The sequence below is a fragment of the Lontra canadensis genome, unplaced genomic scaffold (genome assembly GCF_010015895.1).
Source record: "Lontra canadensis isolate GAN:19392208 unplaced genomic scaffold, GSC_riverotter_1.0 scaffold112, whole genome shotgun sequence".
Lineage (NCBI taxonomy): Eukaryota > Metazoa > Chordata > Mammalia > Carnivora > Mustelidae > Lontra > Lontra canadensis.
The window spans coordinates 1,150,613-1,169,563 of record NW_022631106.1 but is presented as its reverse complement, the minus strand read 5'-3'; the positions used below and the strand labels follow the sequence as shown (position 1 = coordinate 1,169,563).

General features: G+C 55.9%; 1 protein-coding gene across 3 annotated transcripts in view; it reads right to left on the bottom strand.

Moving 5' to 3' along the window:
• Window positions 1–18,951, bottom strand: part of TTC7A (tetratricopeptide repeat domain 7A) — a 114,465-nt gene that overhangs the window by 23,045 nt on the left and 72,469 nt on the right. For all 3 annotated transcript variants that reach the window (XM_032840300.1, XM_032840302.1, XM_032840303.1), the window contains 3 exons: window positions 18,665–18,825; window positions 3,610–3,726; window positions 55–152 (listed from right to left, as the gene is read on the bottom strand). In XM_032840300.1, the coding sequence (XP_032696191.1) occupies window positions 55–152; window positions 3,610–3,726; window positions 18,665–18,825 (376 nt within the window). The remainder of the gene's footprint in view (window positions 1–54; window positions 153–3,609; window positions 3,727–18,664; window positions 18,826–18,951) is intronic.

Sequence of the window (18,951 nt, the reverse complement as noted above, 5' to 3'; positions counted from 1 at the left end):
AGAGTGAGCCATGAACCCACACAGACAGCCGCCCGCCCACAGGCACGTTCTTACCGGAGTCTGCATCATGGGCGTCGGGCAGAGTCAGGTGCATGCCGCTCTGCTTCTTCAGGGTGATGCCCTCGCCGAGGCTCCCATCCTTTTCCAGGCCTCTGAAAGGCAAGGGAAGGCCAGGCCCCGGTGAGGTGGAGGGCTGGCAGGGAGAATAAGGGAGCCTTATGCCAGGCCAACTCTGGGGCTGAGAGTTCAGGGCAGGGAACTGAGTCAAAGCAGGACTATTAGAAAGGATGGAGACCACCAGAGTGGCAGAACAGATCAGAGCTCAGGCGTGGGGTTCTAGAATCTGGCTCACTCTAGCAGCTACACTGACATGCTGTGAATCCTCAGCACATCTACACACACACACACACACACACACTGCCATCGTGTACCTGTGGGGTCATCAGTCTCCCCGCTGTTCCTCAATGCTACCACATTTCATCCCCACAGCTAACATTTGCTCATGCTGCTGCCACCAAGAATGTTCTCACTGTTCTTCTGGTCCACCCAAAACCCTCCATAATTTACAACTCAGCCCAGTGCCCTTCATCCATCCAGAAAGCCCCGTGGCTCCCGTGCCCCTCCTCCCTTGCCCTCCATCAGCATGCTGCCAGCAGCACGTTCAAAATTCTCCCTCCTCTGAAGTGTGCGATGCTAGAAGTGCCCCAGGCCAGCAGGAGGTCTCTGCTACCTCCTGCTGCTTTCACAGTGTCTAGCAGAATGCCAGGCACAGAGCAGGTCTGTCTCCCAAGGAAAGCCTGGTCTTCATGGGCTACCAGAAATGCCCCCAGCCCACATCCCAGGGAAGGAAGCTCCAGGTGCTCCCCACCCCATGCCCCGAAGAGCCAGGTACGCAAACATGGTCATCTCCCCTGCCCCCAATTCCCCAGGTCCTCGAAGCTCCCACACCACTAGAGAGGTTCCTCTTTTCTCAGAGTGGGAAGTCGGGGAGCCACCAGCTCAGAAAGGCGGCACAGCTTGTTGTGCCCATTGCCCCCAGGCACTCTGCCCAGTTCTGGGGTCGCCCTTGAACCTGCTGCCTGGGAAAAGCTTGGAGAAAGGCCAAGGTGAAAATGGCAGGAGAGAAGGCAAGCCAAGTCCTGGGGCCAGAGGCTTCTTCCCCATACTGGGGCGCCCAGACGATGGTCCCAGCAAGAATGCCAGGGCCCCATCCCTGCCATTTAAACTCAGGCTCATGCTGGCCTGAACTTGGGCCTGCCAGTGCACAGCCATTGTGCGGACATTAGAGGAGACCACCCACAAAACACAGTGGGTCCCAGATGGGGCCTTTCCTCCCCAGCCTCTTCCACTCCCCGAGGCACTTGAGTGCGGTGCCGAGGAGCCAGAAACACAGGCCACCCCTCCTCAGCTGTGGGACCCTCAGCAAAGCTACTTAGCCATTCCGAGTCTTAGTTTTCTCATTTTGCTTAGTGTGTGCAGTAATAATCGGGGGAGTTCGGTCTCACGAGGTTTCCGTGAGGAGTATAGGAGGCGACACAGGCAGGTGCCAGGCACCCACAGCTTCTTGTCCCACCTGCCCTCCCAGCCCCTGATGGGGCCACCCCGAGGGCTCCAGAAACAGCCCATCTCAGGGACCTTTTGCCACCTGGGTCTAGGCCAAGATACAGCATCGCTCCTGCCCTAAAGAACCTGGCAGCCAGGTAGGAGGGAGAGTCCACGATTAACACTTAGAAAGACCTAGTTCAAGAGCGTTGAGATAAAAGTGTCACAGGCTGGGTGACTGCAGGCTCCGAGAAAGAAGGCATCTGAGCGGGGCCTGAGGGGTGTGGGCTGGCCAGGGTGGAGCAGAGAAGGAAGACACCTGGGTGGTACAGGTAGGCCAGACCTTCAGGCTGTGGATTCTGGCCTCTGGCCTCAGCTGCCCCAAACCAGATTTCACAAGTTCTAGTTTCTGCTCTGTGGCTCCAGGTTCAGAAAGCTTGATCCCTATTCTAGGGAAAGCCAGGAAGAGTATAGGATCCCACCCTCTGGTCCTAGCAATGTGACTCTGGATAGCTGGCCTGCCTGAGCCCTACCCGACCCTGAGTGGGGAACTACAGGAGGTTCCCCGAAAGAGGGGCCTGGGGAACCTAGGAGGAGCTCCACTGGGCCCTCATATCAGAGATGAGTGTGTGGGTGGTGATATAAAGCGACCCCAGTGTGAACCTACAGCCCCAGCCCCTGCGAGAACATGGGGCAGCCCCACAGATCTGCTGCCTGGAGGGGCCCCCACGCCTGGAGACAGAACACAGCTCGGGGGGTGCCCGCCAAGGCCTCCTGGATGGGCAGGCAACCAGCCACCCAGCCGATGGGGAGTCCCTGCCGCCTTCAAGGACAGCTCCTCTCTGTCTTAAGGGGAGCCGGACTGCTGACCTGCCAAAGTAGCTGCAGCCAGTGAGTGGCTGTGCAAGGGGCCTCTCAGGGCAGGTCCCCTCACACCAGAGACTGGGCCTCACCCCCATATCACCCAGCTGCCAGACAGCTCCCCATTCCCTTTCTGGAAAGTCCCCTCACCCCAGAGCCTCCTTCTGGCAGCTTCTACTCACTGGGTCCTGCTCTGCCCTGGAATCTCCCAGGCCTTTCAAAGGCCTTCAAAGAGAGGCAGACCCTACTTTGCCCAGGAGTTTTAACCCCCCTGGATTACTCTAACCCCGCTGGATTAGCCTGGGGCCTCCTCTGTAAATTTCACCATTAGAGACACATGCCTCTGGGGACTGCCTTTCTGGGCTCCCACGGAGTCCCTGTGAAAATGCAAACACATCTATCAGAGGGGGTTCTTCAGGGAGAGGACACAGCTAGCAATTTCAGGGAAGGGGAGGGAGTCAGCACCAGAGGACAGGAGGACAGGAGGACTATGTGCACGGGCCTGGCACAAAGCCCGTTTTTGCTTTGGGCTGCACAGTGTCTGAGGGGATTGGAGCAAAGACTTTCAGCAGCTTCAACCTGGACAAGAGTGCCTACTCTGACCCAGGAAAAACCTAGAACCCAGGCTGGGCACTATGGTAGGGGACAGGATGTGTGGAGCTGGTGTGTGAGCTGGGGAGGGATGGGTGGAGCAGGCCCTTCAGGAACTCAGCTTCCACCTCCTCTTTTAGCTTCCAAATGGAGCCAGGAAGAAGCACCGGGCTCAGGATGGCTGGGACTCAGAGAACCCAGGTTCAAGCCCCAGCACTACCATTAAGCAGGTGAGTGACTCTGGCAAATTCTAGAAGGGTCTTGGACTCTCAGTTTCCCTCCTGAGCTGAGACAAAGATCTGACAGTGTTTAAGATAGGAGCCGCCATCCCAGAGCCCGGCCCAGATGCTCAGTAATGACTTCCTTCTTACTCCTCTGAACTTCTGCTTCCTGAGCTGGTTCTTCCTGTCCTTGCTGAGGACTGTCAAAAAGGTTAAAATTAGCCTTTGGATGTGAAAGGCCCCAGGAGCGGTAAGGAGCAGACTCTGATTCAAATACTGTCACCACCCCAGGCATCACAGCCACTGGGCTGTGGGCTGTTGCCTTGGCAACCACCACCCGCCAATGTGGCCATCCACACCATGGGCAACCCCAGGGACGATGCCGGCCACTCACCCCATCTGGGAGAAGTTGTACAGGGTCTGCCACAGCCGCAGCATCTGTCTGCAGGTCACGAGGGCTTCCTCTGGGCCTTTCAGCACCTGCTCCAGCTTCACCTTGGTGAACATCAGGCTGCAGGGAGGGATGGCAACAGTTAGCACGCAGCTTCGAGGACTCCCTTGCCCCTGACTCTTCTCCAGGCTAGGACCCCAAGGCATTTTGCCCCATCACTCTGCCAGTCCCCCACATCCACTTGGCCCCCGATCCCAGACCCTCCTGCCCAGCCTTTGAAGCACTGTTAAGTGTGGCTATGAGTCTCGTTTGTTCCTCCTATCCACACCCACAGCATGCACTGTCCTCAATGACCGCGTGGCCATCCTTGTATTTACACCCTCCCCAGTGGCCCCCGTATATAAGAGACAGTCCCAGAAGGCAACTCTTAATCAAGGAATGAAGCTAAGTAAAGAACTGGCAAAGAAAGGGCCCCTAAAAGGCAGAGTTCTGCTTTAGACCTTGCCAGCACACAGTAAGTGCTCAGTTAACATCTCCTCACTTGAAGTGCAGACTGTTTGCTGACCCTGGATACATAAGGACAGTCATCAGTCATGTGCCACTTTATCAAAGAATCCTTCACTGGATTTCCTAAAATAGCCAGCTCCCCTTATATGTGCAATAGGCTTAAAGTACCACCAGATCCTATCTGGTCATCGTTTAGAACACAGCCACTCTGCAAAGCAAGAAAACCACTTCAGAACCTCTTTCAACTTGAAAACTGGGAGTCTTCTGAGGTCAGGATGGTGTGTGATGTGGGGATGTGGCCCTGATGGGGGCTGGGAGGAGAGGGAAGGGGCTGGCCCCACCAGAAGGCAGGACCACAGGAGGGGGGCCGACTGCTTCCTCCCTCTGCCCTGGACACAGCAGAGACCATCAGAACACTGCTCCTCAGAACCAGGGCAGGGGGCCTGGGCATCCTGCATGCCAGGTGTTGGCCCTTCAGTTGTCAGGGAGTCCTGGAGTCCCAGGGGAGGGTGGGTCAAGGCAGCTGGGGTTAGGAAATTCAAGGCAGTGGCCATTTACTAACAGCAGTGGAAGTCCTGGATTCTTTATACCGTGGGTCCTGCCAGCCACCCTGATGCACACCAGCTGCCTGAGCAGCATGTGAACTTGGCTGAGCCACTGAGGCCCAAACAAGGCTGTGACTCCGGGTTCTCACCGGGTGGGGTGCAGTGAGGCCCTTTTCATCCTGGCATCGCTGTTGGACAAACGCACATGACTATCAGGCCCTGTACTTGATCACTGCCCGCTGCTTCTGCCGGCCCATCTGAGGCTGGCATGCAGGCCCTTGCAGAGGATGAGCATGCTTCCTGTGATTTGAGGCTGTAGGAACCAGACGGGGAGGCCAGCCTCTGCCTGGGAGCTTTCCAGTCTGATCTCCTCCCTCACTCGGAGCATCCCCATCCCCCCACTGCCTTCCAGTCTCACCTCTCCATGTTCATCCCTTCTCAAGTCTGACCTTAAATTCCACCTTCCCAGACGCTCAGGATGCCTTGTGCCCTTCTTAGAACATCTGCTAACCGGCTGGCTTACAAGGCCCCGAGGGCAGAAAGCGTGGTCCCCACTGCATGGACTGCACAGGCCAGGGCAGGAATATGGTCTCTGCATCCTGTTGGCATGAGAACCAGCCCTGCCATCCCTACCCTCCCTTCCTGGATTCTGCAAGGGTCCAACATTCCGCAAGTATTAGGCGCCTCGGCTTTAGGAATCTGGAGTAGAAGACACAGTTCCGCCTTCAAGGTAATAATTGGTGCTAAAGATGACACGGTGCCCAGATAATCAGGTAGTTCAGACTCAGTGCAGGGAAGGTAGAGATCAGAGATCCTGCTGGGGCTGGCCTGTGATGAAAAGGAGGGTGGGGTGGGGTGGGGTGGGGTTAGGAAGGGGCAGGAACCAGAGGCTGGAGCAGCAGTCCAAGAGGAGTGAAAACCCCTTCCTGCAGACACGGGACACATCCAGGCTCAAGTCAAGAAAAGAACATCCAGGCAGGGCCACTTGGGGCTGGGCTAGGCTGGCTCCCGGGACAGTTCCCTGGGCACATCAGCCCGGAAGCCTTCCCTTGCGATGCCTCCTCCTCAGCTCCTCTCTGCTAGGCCCCTTCCCCCTCCTGTGTCCCCGAGGGCCAGTGTGAGTGGCAGACCCGACCACACCATGTGCCTAGAACATAAGTGACTGCAAGCTGAGCTGGCAGACGGCGACTTCTACCAACACAGGCTGTTATCCTCGTGGCTGCTGACATTCCTTTAGCGTGAGTGACCTAGTGCGGAATTTCTCAACCAAACCACATCCTTTCTGGGCTGGGGCAAGCACTCCAACAGGCAGTCACCCTCTGGTCAGATCCTTCCCTCCCGGATCCTGGATCCTGGGAGGCTCCAGATTAGATCCTGAGATTTCCTTAGTCTCACAGTTGAGCACTGCCAAGAGAGATCTTCCTCAACAAAGAACCCTGCCCGACATCAATTCAAATGCCTTTGCGCTGCGACCTTCCATTCCTGCCGCGCCTCCCCATGCCCTTGGGCGCCCGTGTGCTGCTCCTACGGGTATTAGCAACAACCTGAATTGGGGGACAGGCTCCTGGACTCATCCGTGCCCTTCTGCACGTCATCGCCATTGTTGGAACTCACCCCTTCCCTCCACCTGCCGGCCAGCTCCTAAGCAGAGGTCACCCTCGGACTTTCTGTGTGTCCCCATGGCGGCCGTACACATGCCCCTCCAGGATACTCTTCACTGTGTCAGACTTAGTCATCTGCACACCTGGCAGCATGCCTCTAATTCATCGCTGGGCTCCCTCCACTCCTCTGTCGCGGTACAGGACACCCTCCCTATCCTGTGTGCCAGGATGCATGTGGGGGGGCTGGTTCTTCCCACGACAGTCAGAGAAGCCTGGCTGAGCACTGGTGTGCTACTGTGGCTGGTGGGCAACACTTCCCAGCACACATCGGGGGTTCATGGAAAACGGTGCTTCCAGGCAGGGCTTCAGGGAAGCTGCTGGCCACGGGGGCCAGGGGATATGGAGGGCAAGCCTGGGCTCCCCACCCCATTCAGCCAGTCCAGCCCCTGGCAGGCCTGTTTCATATACCAAATGGATCCCAAACATCACCGGAAGAAAGGATTCTGAGACTCTGCAAAAGCCCACTATTTTAATTCGGTGGTTCTAGCCCTCCTCAGAGAAGCCGCAGCATGACCACCCCTGCCCTTCTCTGAATAGTCAGGAGTCTTTCCTTAGCACTTAATTACACAATCCATACCTCTAGATATTATCTATTTATATACATTATCTATTTATATATGCTTATCTTTTTTTGCCACATAGGCTTCTGAGTTCAATCACGAAGACACATTCCTATCGGGCATTTTTAAATTCAGATAATCTAGAAATGGTCTGTAGCCAGTCATGCCTACAGATTGTAAAACCACTGTCTATCCTGTCCTGTGTCCTGCCACGCTTCCCGCCCAGGGGGGAAGGACTCATTGGCCAGGGCCCTGCTTCCCACCACAGCAGGGTCCTCCCTGCCTCTCCAGTGCCTGACACAGAGCTGAGCAGTGTCTGCTTAGTTGTGGGGGGAGCTGGGCCATTACAACCAGCACATGCAGGGTCTCGTGATCTGTGTTAAATCAGAGCTGATTTCTGGCACCACCACGTCCCATGGCTGGGTCCTGCTTAGGAAGGAGGGGAGGACTCTGTTTGCTCGATGCCTCATCTCTGCAGAGCAGGCTATGGTGCCTCACAGCAAGCAACGTGCTGGCTGAGTCCGTTCTCAGCTGTCTAGAAGCTGGGTTTTACGGGGCCTGGATGGGACATGAAGCCATCTGGCTCCTTAGGACTCAGGGTCTTCCTCCTGGAGGACAGTCACCCAGGCAGAGCCGGAAGTCCCACCAAAGAGTGGCCCTGAGACAGGAAGACCTAGAACATGGGCATCTATGGGCCCCCTGACACCCCGACGGGAGCCACCCTGGGAGAGGAGCAGCCATACTGCTGACCCCATACAGCAATGTCGTTCAGAGCAGACACACATTGGGCCGGGGTGGGAAACCCGAACGGAAGTCCCAGCTCCACTGTCACCCAGCAGGACACATCACAGGTTCCAGTGAGACAGGAATGACATTTTCCACCAGAGGAACTGCAATGACCTCTACGTGGCCACTGAGAAACGCACAGCTGCACCCAGTCCTCAAGCACAGGCCTGCCCCGCGGCTGGGGGCAGGGACCCCCACCCCCAAGCCACAGGCCTCACAGACCCAGAGGGGCGGGTTCCAGGCCTCGTGCCTCCGAAGGCTCTCAGAAAGCCTCTGTGGCCTGCTTGGCAAGGCAGGCGGTCCTCTGCGTGGATCCCGGGACTTAAGAAGTGTGTCAGAAAGGAAGGGGATGGGAGGGGATGGACGGAGGCCTAGCCGAGCGGGTCCAGGTGAAGCAGCTGTGGCTGGAACCCTCTCTTGCAAGCACTTTCCTGTTTGTTAAGTGGTACAGGCCCAAGCAGAATAAACCCGAGGTCTTACAGGACTGAAGGCCCTTCCCACGCCTTGCAACCGAAGGCAGATGTGAAAGTGAGTGTTCTCTCTGGGGAAGAGGAAGGAGCAAGAGTCCATGTAAACACACCATGGGCTCTGTCCCACCCCAGGGGGGAGGGCTATGGGAAGGATTCCTGGGTCCTGGATCCACAGCCCATTCCAAGCAGCATGTGTGCCCTGGTCCTTGTAGGGAGGCCCAGGGAGGCCACAAGGCCACTCTCCAGGAGCTCACACCCTCCCTAAGAATGCCACCAGAGCTTGGAGGTCCACACTGGCCACCTCATGTGGCCAGGCTTGGGGATCCCTTCGGCAGTGTCTAAGGGTGTCCCCACCACACACACCTCTACCTTCATGCTCTGCTCAAGGCGGGGACCAGCCACCTCCCCTGTCACCTGCACTGTCCCGCGGCTGGGGGTACAGACAGGCACTTGGCCAGATAGGACCAGCCCCTGCTGGACCATGAGGCATGTCAGCCTTGCAGCGTCTGTCTGCCTCTAGGCCAGTCCTCCTCCTGGCGGGCGGGGAGAGATGCAGACCAGGGAGGCCAGTGTCTCGGGGTGTTCCCAGAGGACATCTTTGCCCACCTGCCCAGCCGCTCAGGCCAGGGGCTGCTGGAGGAAGTTTTGGGGGGAGGCACGGTTAGCCTGGCATCTGCCGCCTACTCCCTCACTTCCTGGGCCCTGCCTGCCCCTGTTCCTGGGGTAGGATCAGCCTGCTAATTATTTGTTAAAAGGATTAAGATTTGGAGCCATTCCCATCTGAGGCACAGGCAAATCATTTTTTCCTACTGCCATAGAGATATCTTAGGGTGAGCCTCCTCAAAAGTGGGTGAACATGAACCCTTCCAAAGAAAATATTTTTAAAAAGAATTATTTTGTAAACGGGATATTTTTGTGAGGACGGCTTGAGCTAAGCAAGCCCTGTCCTGGGGTCAGAGGTCATCTTGTCCATTCTCCCTTTCCAGGAGCCTTGGATTGGTCTCTCCTTTGTGTCCCCCACCGGCTACTCCCCACAGCACCCTGCTCCCAGTGGTAGGGGAGTATGTGCAGAGCAGAGGCAGCTGCAGGAAGGACCTGGGCTGTAAGCACCATCAGTCCATATTTTCCCTTTCCGGTTCCTTTAAACAGCTCCCTATAAAATCACTCAGCACGTACAATAAGCGCCTGAGCACAGCCACAGCTGTCTAGCTGAAGGGGCCACCTCTCGCCCGTGGCTCACTCCCCAGCACACAAGAGCACATGGTGCTGAAATAGCCGTGGGCACCAGACAAAGCAGGTGCACGCCCAGGCCCCGGCCCCTTCCTAGCAGGTGCCTTCACCTCTCCGGGACAGTAATGGCACCACCCAGGAAGGCTTGCTGGGACGACCAAGGGCAACAGAGCCCTATAAAGGCAGCCCTGAGGTACCTGGGTGGGTCAGTTGGTTAAGCGGCTAACTTCGGCTCAGGTCATGATTCCCTGGTCCTGGGATCAAGCCCCGCATCGGACTCCCTGCTCAGTAGAGAGCTTGATTCTCTCTCTCCCTCTGCCTGCTGCTCTGCTTACTTGTGCTATCTCTGTCAAATAAATAAAATCTTAAAAAAAAAAAAAAAAAAAAAGGCAGCCCTGGCACATAGCCACCCCCGCAAGATAGGTCTCCTCAGCTCACGTCATCACTGCCAGTCTTCCCTAGCAGACCCTGTGCCTGGCAGGGACCACGTCTTTCTTATCTTCATATCCCCAATGACGGACCCGACGTCACTCAACAAATCTTTGTTGAATAACAAAAGGAGTTTGAGCCACAAGGGCTCAAAGAGGCCTGGGGAGCTGTGGGCGTTCCTGGGATCAGAGAAGTCCAAGAGAGGCTGCAGTGTCCCGTGGCACTGTCCATTCTTCCTGGTCCCACCAACCCCATGCCGCTGGCTCCTGGTCATCGTGGGAGCCCTCTCCACAGTGGGGAGGGGATGGCAGCAGGTGTGGCAAATGCACAGAAGGGGGAATTATCTCTTTAAAGGACAGTAATTAGTAATTCCGGCTGATGGCTGTGCCGTGCTGTTTTAATGAAGAGTTCTATTTTTACAGAAAACACATAATTGAGTGAAAAAGCAGGCTATTCTTTGAGTCAGGCAGCCACGCCTCTGGAAAGTTTAAGTCCCCGGCCGGGGAGGCCAGAGCCTGCACACCGCATGGGGAAACACAGGAAGTGGGCCCCATCCTCCGTGGCCCACGTCTGACTTGGTGCTGAAAAGCAGGCTCCACGTGGGGTGACCAAGTTCAAACCCCGGTTTCCCCTCTAGCCACTGGGCTTCTGGAGCAAGTCCTTTTACCTTCTCAGAACTTCAGTTTTGTATCCGTTTTGTATCCATAAAATGGGAAGGATAGTATCTGTACACCCAGGGGTGGGGGTGGGGCTGTTCTGTGGAAAAACTGCAGAAAGGACCAGTAGGGGGCTTGCACTTCGAGAAGTGCTCCATCCAGGTTTGCCCTACCTGCTGTGGCTTACCCAGCCCCGATCCCACACAGCTGCATACTTATGCCCTCAAAGTGGGAATAACGGGGGTTGTTCATCCTCCCAGGGTCCCTGAGGAGATCAGGACTTAACACATGTGGAGCAGTTCAGAGCCTACCACAGAGCACAAAGCAGATGCCCCACTCTCCTATTATTATTCTCCAAGCTTGTGGGGTTCAAGCATCTCGGGGCTGTCCAGCCCGCCACCTGGCTTGGGTTCTGGCCTCTGCTCTCTGCCCTGTACCAGCTGTCTGACCTTGAGATACCATCTAGCTCTCCCAGTAGTTTTTTCAAGTAGGAGGGCTATAAAGAGCAGAAAATAAACACCCTTGAAGAAGAAAACAGGATAAGCGGAGCGAAGACTGTAAGACGTCAACAGCTGTGTGGGGGTCCCTCCTTCCCTCCAGAGCAATGAACTAAACCACTCCCCTCGTCTACCCATCGGAAGGTCTACTGGGAGTGCTGGGTGTCAGCAGAGGGGCCCCACAGGGAAGAGGCGGGGGCAAGGCACAGGCCTCAGTGTCTGCTCCGGGGGGGGTGCTTCCACCCACAAAGGAAAGTTCAAAAAGAATATCTAAGGCAATCAGGAAACAAACCCAGAAGAGAATCCAGTACTCAACTGAGAAGTTCAGTTTTCCATTTTGACCAACAGGGGTGAGGGGTGGGTGGCTTCTAGGCAAAATGGAACTAGCGGGCTGGCCTAGCAGGGGCGATGACTTGGAGGTGGGGCAGGAGGCCCAGCTGAGTTCACTCAGAGGCTCCACTGGGAGGACAGGATGGGGCAGGCTATCTGGTGGGAGTCGCCCCCCCACCCCCATTCAGGCTGCAGTCACCTGGCTCCAACACCTGCCTCTACCCACTGGCCCAGGAAGCCAGGTGGGTGCAGGGCAACATAGGTCGCACACACTCCTCCAAATTCCACGCCTCTGGGAGACTCCACCAGGGAAAATAACTGGTTAAATTCACACACGTGCTCTTTGAGGGTATTATTTTAAAGTAACTCCAATAGGAGTGACTTCCCTGAAAGGCAGAGGGCCAGCAGGAAGCCCAGCCTTCTCACCTTCCTAGAGACTAACCCCCAACGTGGAAGGGACCCTGACAGCAGCTCTTAGCCCTAAAAATCAATGATTTCCCCTTGGGTCTGGGGCAGTAACTGACCTCCGGACCCTCATCTTTTGAGGCTCATACTGCTCCACCACCTCTTCAGGAATTCATTCAAAATGAACTACCTTTGAAGTAGTAAACATCAACAGCCAGCAAACTTCTTGCTTCCCGAAATGAGCCCCTCCTTGCTTCAACAGCCCTGGTCCCGCAGGGAGAACAGTCTCAGGGCATTTCTGAGAGCAAGCCTGCACCTAAGCAGGCCTGGGGCTGGCTGGCCCGCTAGGCCTTTTTATCTGTACTGACCCAAGGCTGACCTAGCAGGCCTCCAGGCCCTGCTTCCCTCAGCGGCCGCCTAGCTCCAGTTATCTCCAGGTGACTCTCCAAACACAAATGCCTGATCTTGAACAGATAAGAACCCAAACCCTGCAGAGCCTTGCCCTGACCATTCAGGAGTGGAAGAACTTCCAGAAAGAAGGTCCCTAGGTAGAAGAAAGGTAGGGTCCCAGCCCAGTATAAACCACCAAGAAGCAAACACACCTCCGGCTAGGTCTGTATCCTCTGCCCAGTGAGCAGACCCTGGGGACCCAAAGACCACCCACTGCGGAAGGGAGGCCAACCCTGCCTCATGGGCAAGAATACCCTCTCCCCCTGGGGCAGAAAGGCTTTGTCCTGGGCAGTGCCTGCTTCCAGCAAATGTTGTAGGCTGGGAGATCAGGGAGTGAGCATCAGGAAACAAGGAGCTAAAATCACTTCAAAACAAATTAAGAATTCTTTTTTTTGGGGGGGGAACAAAACAAACAAACCAAAAAACCACCTGGAAATAATACTTTCCTTTCCTTCTCTTCCCAAAACCAAACCACATGGGTCATGGACCCTCCCGTGTGAGCATAAGCAGACTGGCAGGGGGAGACCGAGGCCCCTGACTGCAGTGTCCCACAGAGCAAGATCACAGGAGGCTGCACAGAACCAGAGGCAAAGGGAAATGCTGAATGTCAAAGCAGCTTAGCTGATGAGGAACTGACCTTTGGGGAAGAAAGTGCTGGTGCCAGTGATTATGCCTGGCTTAACACTTCCCTCAGCCACAGGGCTTGCAAGTTTAACCCCTGGCTCTTGTCCTCATGGGGGGGGGGGGGACTGCTAGCCAGAAAAGTTTAATGAATCCAGCGAAGTGATAAACTCTGTTCGTGTTAATACCTTTGATTCCAGCCCCTTCACTGGAGTGTTGGTATTTTAAGTGTCTTTTTGATCTATTACAAGTCCTTCATAAGAGCCATCCAATAAACAGCGGGTTTAAGTCAGAAATGTTAACACAGGCCCGGGACTCTGAGCCTTCTGACTAGTGGAATGCACCAATTGAAATAACCTGAGAAGAAGGTGAGGCAGCCCAGGTAGATCAGACAGGTGCCCTTGAGGCCATAGTTAGCCTCAACCAGAACCAGCCAAGGTCTGGCCCCAGCTAGCCTAGTTATCAGCTCAAACATTTTCCAAAACAGCCTAGGTTTCCTGGGGGAGATGGCTGTGCCGATTGTTTACACAGGGCGAGCTCCAGCTTGTGAAGAGGGCCGTATTATTCCTGCGCTGAGAGGAGGGGGGTGTCCCCCCCAGGCTCTGACATACTTTCCCCTAGGATCTTCTAATTCCCCCGGGGATGTGGGCTGGGCCAGGCAGAAACTCCCAAAAGGGCCTAACGGGACCCCCAAGGGTGGGGAGGGAGGAGGTGGTCTTGCCTGGTGCCTCCTCTGCCACCCGCCAGTCCACCCCTGGTCTGGGTTTTTCAAACCCAGTCTGGCAGGCTGCCAGGTCTGGGTGGGGGCAGTGACTGACAGGCTGGTTACTGGAAAGCTCCCATCATGAAGCCGAGGAATTTTGTTTGGTTACCATGGTGACCTTCACTACAAGCGCACTGACTAAAGCACAAGGAATCTGTTACCTAAAACCAGTGCCCCTGGAGCCCCAGCTTCAGGAGCCATGCTTATCAGTGGCCTGTTCCCCTTGACCCCATATTCCTGCCCCGCCCCAGCGGAGCCGCCCAGCTGCCTCCGGCTGCCGTGCCTTGCTGGGACTGGCGCAGGCAGCTCCCAGAGCTTGCACACGACCAGACCACGCACGTTCTGCTGCTGGGCCTGGCTTGGAAACCAGCTCTAAATAGGGAGTCTGCTGCCCCCCTGAGGCCCCCTGCAGGCCGGCCAGCACACGTGTCCAGGGCTTAGTGGGAAGCCCGCAGGATTTCAGGAAGCTGTGCAGGGTGTCTGGTTGCCCGGTGCCAGGTTCACACTGTCCCCACGGGGACATCGGTCTCTGCCTCATCACGTTTCTGCCTTTTAAACCCAAGCTCCGTTCACTAAAGTTTATCCCGCAGCATGGAAATCAAGGTCTTCTGTGCTGTGCTTTCTAATCCCTGAATTTCAAGGGATTTTCGGAAGTTCAGCTCCACGAGGGCTGGTTTTCTCTCCAGGAGTCATCCACCTGCCTGGAGGAATGGTGGCCTCCCTTGGACACAGCTAAGGAGCTCCCACACCTCTCACAGGGCTTCCTGCCTAGGCTTGTGCCTCCCGGGCCTGCACGAATGGCGCCCTCCTCCAGCTCAGTGCCCTCCACGCACCCTGCCCTCGGGTCCCACGCTGTCTGTGGTCTCACACTGCGGGTGTGCTGCCTTCCAGACACCCCCCACCACCACCACGCTGCTGCCCTTGAACATGCTTCTAAACCGACTGCGAGACTTCCTTTTGTCTGAGTCTCACCACGGGACTCGGAGGCAGGACAGATGTCCGTGTCTGGCATTTGAGAAAGCTTCTGGAAGTGGCACAGGTGACAGACAGCACGACCCGGCGAGGGCAGGGGCCCCCCTGTAACCCTCACATGGGGATAAGCTCGCATGGAAAGGGCTCCATTCCACCCACTGGCCTGCCCCCTGCACTCCCATGCCCTGTGCCAGGCCCCCTCCACCCTCAACACTAGCCTGCCAGCCTCTTCCTTCACTAAGACAGCCTCTGGGAGCCAATGCATGGGCAGGTTCTGCAGAAGAGAAGAGCCCCTGAAAAGCCTCAGCCCGTTAGAGCAGCCTTGGGGGCCTCCCGGTGGCATACGGAGCTCAGGCTCTCACATGGAGACCTCACTGGGGACACGGAGGCCAGAGTGAAGGGGTTTTGATTTTTTTTTTTTTTTTGTTTTGCTGCCATGGTATTGACGGGACCAGCAAGTGAATTATCTGCCGTGACAACAGCTGGGGCCACACGAAGCTTGTTCCTGGCACAGGGAGCAGCTGGAGGAGCAGAGCTCAGGCTCCAGGGAAGGGCAATGACATTTTTCAGTGATCCCTGGCCGGTAATGGGCTCAATGACATTTCCTGCTAATCCACGGGTTTCTGTACTCTGCCATCCCATCTGTGGGGACCCGTACTGCCTTATTCACAAAGAGCTGTGGTCAGGCTCTATGGTCACTCCAACAGAGCTGTGTGGCCTGTGGATTTTCCACACCCACTCCCAACCTCCTAGATATAGGTATTTTTTTAAGGGTTTTTTTTTGTTTTTTTTTTTAAGATAACAGAAATGTATTTTCTCACAGTTTAGGAGGACAGACAAGATATATACATATCTATCTATCTATAGATATAGATAGATAGATAGATATTTTTAGTTAGTTTTGCAGTCTTTTAGGGCTGGCTCCAATCAAGACAGAGGTCCTCTTGGCCTTCCAAGGGAGGGACTCATGGTGGCTTCGAGATAAAGAGTCTACCCCTGTTTCTCTATCCCTACTGTCCCCACATGGGCAGGCTTTGCAGAGCAAGGGACCACGGAGAACGGGATGCTCAGGTCCCCAGGCCTTTCTGCAGTGACAAAAAAAAAAACAGAAGAACCCTAGGGATGGTACTCAAACACTTTCCCTTCTTGGGCTCGAACCTCAGAGAGGTCTCCCTACTGCCAGCCCCATGGCCCGAGCTCCTGATGCCCTGGCAGTGACCTTGTGGTGTCTGGATGGAGCCATTCTGTTCTCATGCAGAACCCACCCCTTTAGAAGGCTTCTGCCAGCAGAAGTAGGGACACAGCTGACACAGAGTGGCATGGTATCCTACAGATGAACCAAGCACATAGTCTGAGCTGGGGAGGGGCCTATCACCTGTTTTGGGTTTAGGGTCCCATAGATGATCTCGTGAAAGCCATTTCCCTGGACACAGGAGTATAGGGACAACTGTTACGGTTCAGGTCTAGGCATTCTTGGTGGCCTAGAAGCACACCCATGGGCCTCACAACGGGGAGTCCCCAACCTCGGCAAGGACCACCTCTCCCCACCCCCCATGACGACACTTTCAGTGAGTGAAGCCTCTGGTGAGGGAGTTGGCCCCTGAGTGAGGTGAGGGCAGGAAAGGGGGAAGCACCCCTGAAGGGCAGGGCATACACACTACTGATGAGGGGGTGAAAGACTGGGGAGAAGGGGGGCTTCTTCACCTAGCCCCAGAGCCCAGGGGGCAGGAGGCGCCTCCCCTGAAGTGGGCTGGGGGTTGAGGGAGAGCCAGAACGCTGCCCTCCAAACCCAACACCCCCATCCTACACACTGTGGCTCCAAGCAGATTTTCAAAAAGTGCCATTAGCCTCCCCACCTCAGGCCAGGGAACATTATTCTGTCAGCAGAAAGCATTCAACCCAAAAGCTGGGAAGAGACACTGCAGCGAGATGCCAGATGCTGGAACAGGAGGGCCCTTAGGGTACTGGGGGCCCGAGGAAGGGCCAGGTGGGCAGTAAGAGAATTCCCTTGCCATTTCCTTCAGGACAGCTCTGTCCCCCTCTGCTCCCAGCCTCCACTGGCAGGTAACACTGCACTTGGGAAAAGGACTTGCTCGTTAAATAACGTCAGATGCCAGGCCCAGACTCTTTCTTATGACACACACTCCGACCTGGGGCAGGGCCAGGACCCCTTCCCACTCTAGGTGTTTAAGATTCTCCTCCGCAGGGGCACCTGGGTGGCTCAGTGGGTTACGCCTCTGCCTTTGGCTCAGGTCATGATCTCAGGGTCTGGGATCGAGCCCCGCATCAGGCCTTCTGCTCAGCGGGGAGGCTGCTCCCCGCCACCCCACTCTGCCTGCCTCTCTGCCTACTTGTGATTTCTCTGTCAAATAAATAAAAATCTTTAAAAAGAAAAAATTCTCCTCCGCACAGTTTTTGTTTCCATCAAAGCCTAACCGACAATGGAGTAAACGCACACACACACGCACACACCCATGTGCACACACGCACACGCACACAAGCACATGCATGGCTGGCAGCAGACAGTGGATCAGACTCTGCCTGACGCTCGTAAGAGTGGAGCTTGGAAAAAAGTGATGTCACTGGTACTGGAAGAGGAGGGCCTTTGTCTTTTGTGTATTTTCACTGAAAGTAAAAAAATAAACTTCTACACAGTAGGTAATGCTGTATTGTGCTTGGGATTAATGAGACAAGGGAACTCATCTCTTGGCCACACACACTATTTTATCTGTGTTTTAGTATTCCCTAAGCTATCTGCCTTTTCAAGTGAACTGATTTCAATTTCAATTTCAGTAATCTCCCAAATGCAGGGCTGAGGCTGAGGGTCAGGGCCATCTCCTCAACACAAAGGATGGGCTCTGTAGTGTTGGTCACGCAGCAGCTCTTCTTATTCCTGGCCCATGGGCAGTCGAGCCCCACTGGAAACAGGATGTCAGGAGGACAGGAAGGGTTAGGAGTCAGAGTGCTGTGGGCAGAGGGTCAGTGTGGACTAGGAGCAGTGGGGCTGAAGGAGGCCAACCGCCCAGGAAAGCCAGCTCTGCCCCCAGTGAGTTGGGGATGGACAGAGGAGATGCCCAGGTCCCCCACATGAAGGGAACCTCCTTGGGCTGGGACAGCTGCGGCTTCCCTTTATCAGCTAACATGGCTACAGCACCCACCAGTTTCCCCTGATTCTTTGTGAGCCTGTCTTCATTGCCAGTGTGAGTCTCCCCTCCAGGGAGCCGGCACCGCACTTCTTTCTGCTCTCCAAAGCAAGACAGCCTTGGCTGTGCTGAATAGACCCAAAGGGGGAACATGGTGGGAATAGGGGTGCTCCAGGGCCCATCATCCTGGGCTCCCAGGATCAGGGAAACAAGATCTATTGTCCCCAGTATCACATGCCTTAGGGAAAAGAGCAGAAAACAAAAGATGACCGACTTCCTTACTTCCTCCTGCAGAGCCACACACCCTCCTGCCTCAGGTGGCCCAGCACGTCTTCTGTTCCCCAGTGTCCTGGCTGGGTGGCAGTGGGTCCTCTGTGTCTAGGTGGGGGCAGGAAAGTCTCACCCTGCCACATCCACCATGGCCTGGGCCAAATGATCGTGAACCCTGCTCCAAAGAGAGGGACCTTTGGGCAGTGTGACCTGGTTGAGGGGGGCAGATGTGGAGCTGCCAAGGATGGAGGGAGAGGCCAGGACTGCTCAGGAAGGAGGGAACCCCTTTCTCCCAATGCCTGTGACCTGCCTAGGGGCAGGGAGGTGGTTCACTGGGCCTCTGCCAGCCCAGCCAGAGTGAGCAGCTCACCCTGAACTGGCTTGGCCAGGGTTATGATTAAGTTACACAAGCAGTGTCCCTGTGTGGCTCAAACGCAGAGCCCAGGGCGAGGTGGAAGCAGCTCCAGCACGTGCATGTGAACACAGTCTCCCCTGGGGTCCCTGTAGCCCCCCTAGAGCCTGCAGGTGCAGCATGGAGCTCACCACTCACGCCACCCTCCTGCCGATGCCTCCAGGCACAGAATGACAGAGCCTTCTCTGACCCCACGGGGCCTGCCCCCACCTCCATCCTCCAGCCAGGGGCTGTGCATGCAGTCAGCACTTAATCAGTGTGCACCAGCTGGCTATGTGGCAGGGTGGGGGTGCACATGGGCAACTGTGTCTGTGGCAGGCCGGCCCCCAGCTGTGTCCACAGGGAACTCACTTGAAGTTCTCGGGGTACTCTGTGATGGCCATGTTGATGACGTCCAGGGCGTGCTGGTAGTGCTTCTGGGCTGAGAAAAGGAGCGCCAGCAGGTGGAGGGCATTGGCATCATCCCCGCACACTTTCAGGGCCTCCTGCAGCTGCTCCATGGCGCTGGAGATCTGCCCGAGAAGACGGCCGGCTGAGCAACCTTCTCCAAGGCCCAACCTGCCCCCAGGATTCCGGGGCTAATGCCGGCCAATGAGGGCAGAGCAGACTCAAGTGAGACCCTGGGCCCCGGGCATGGC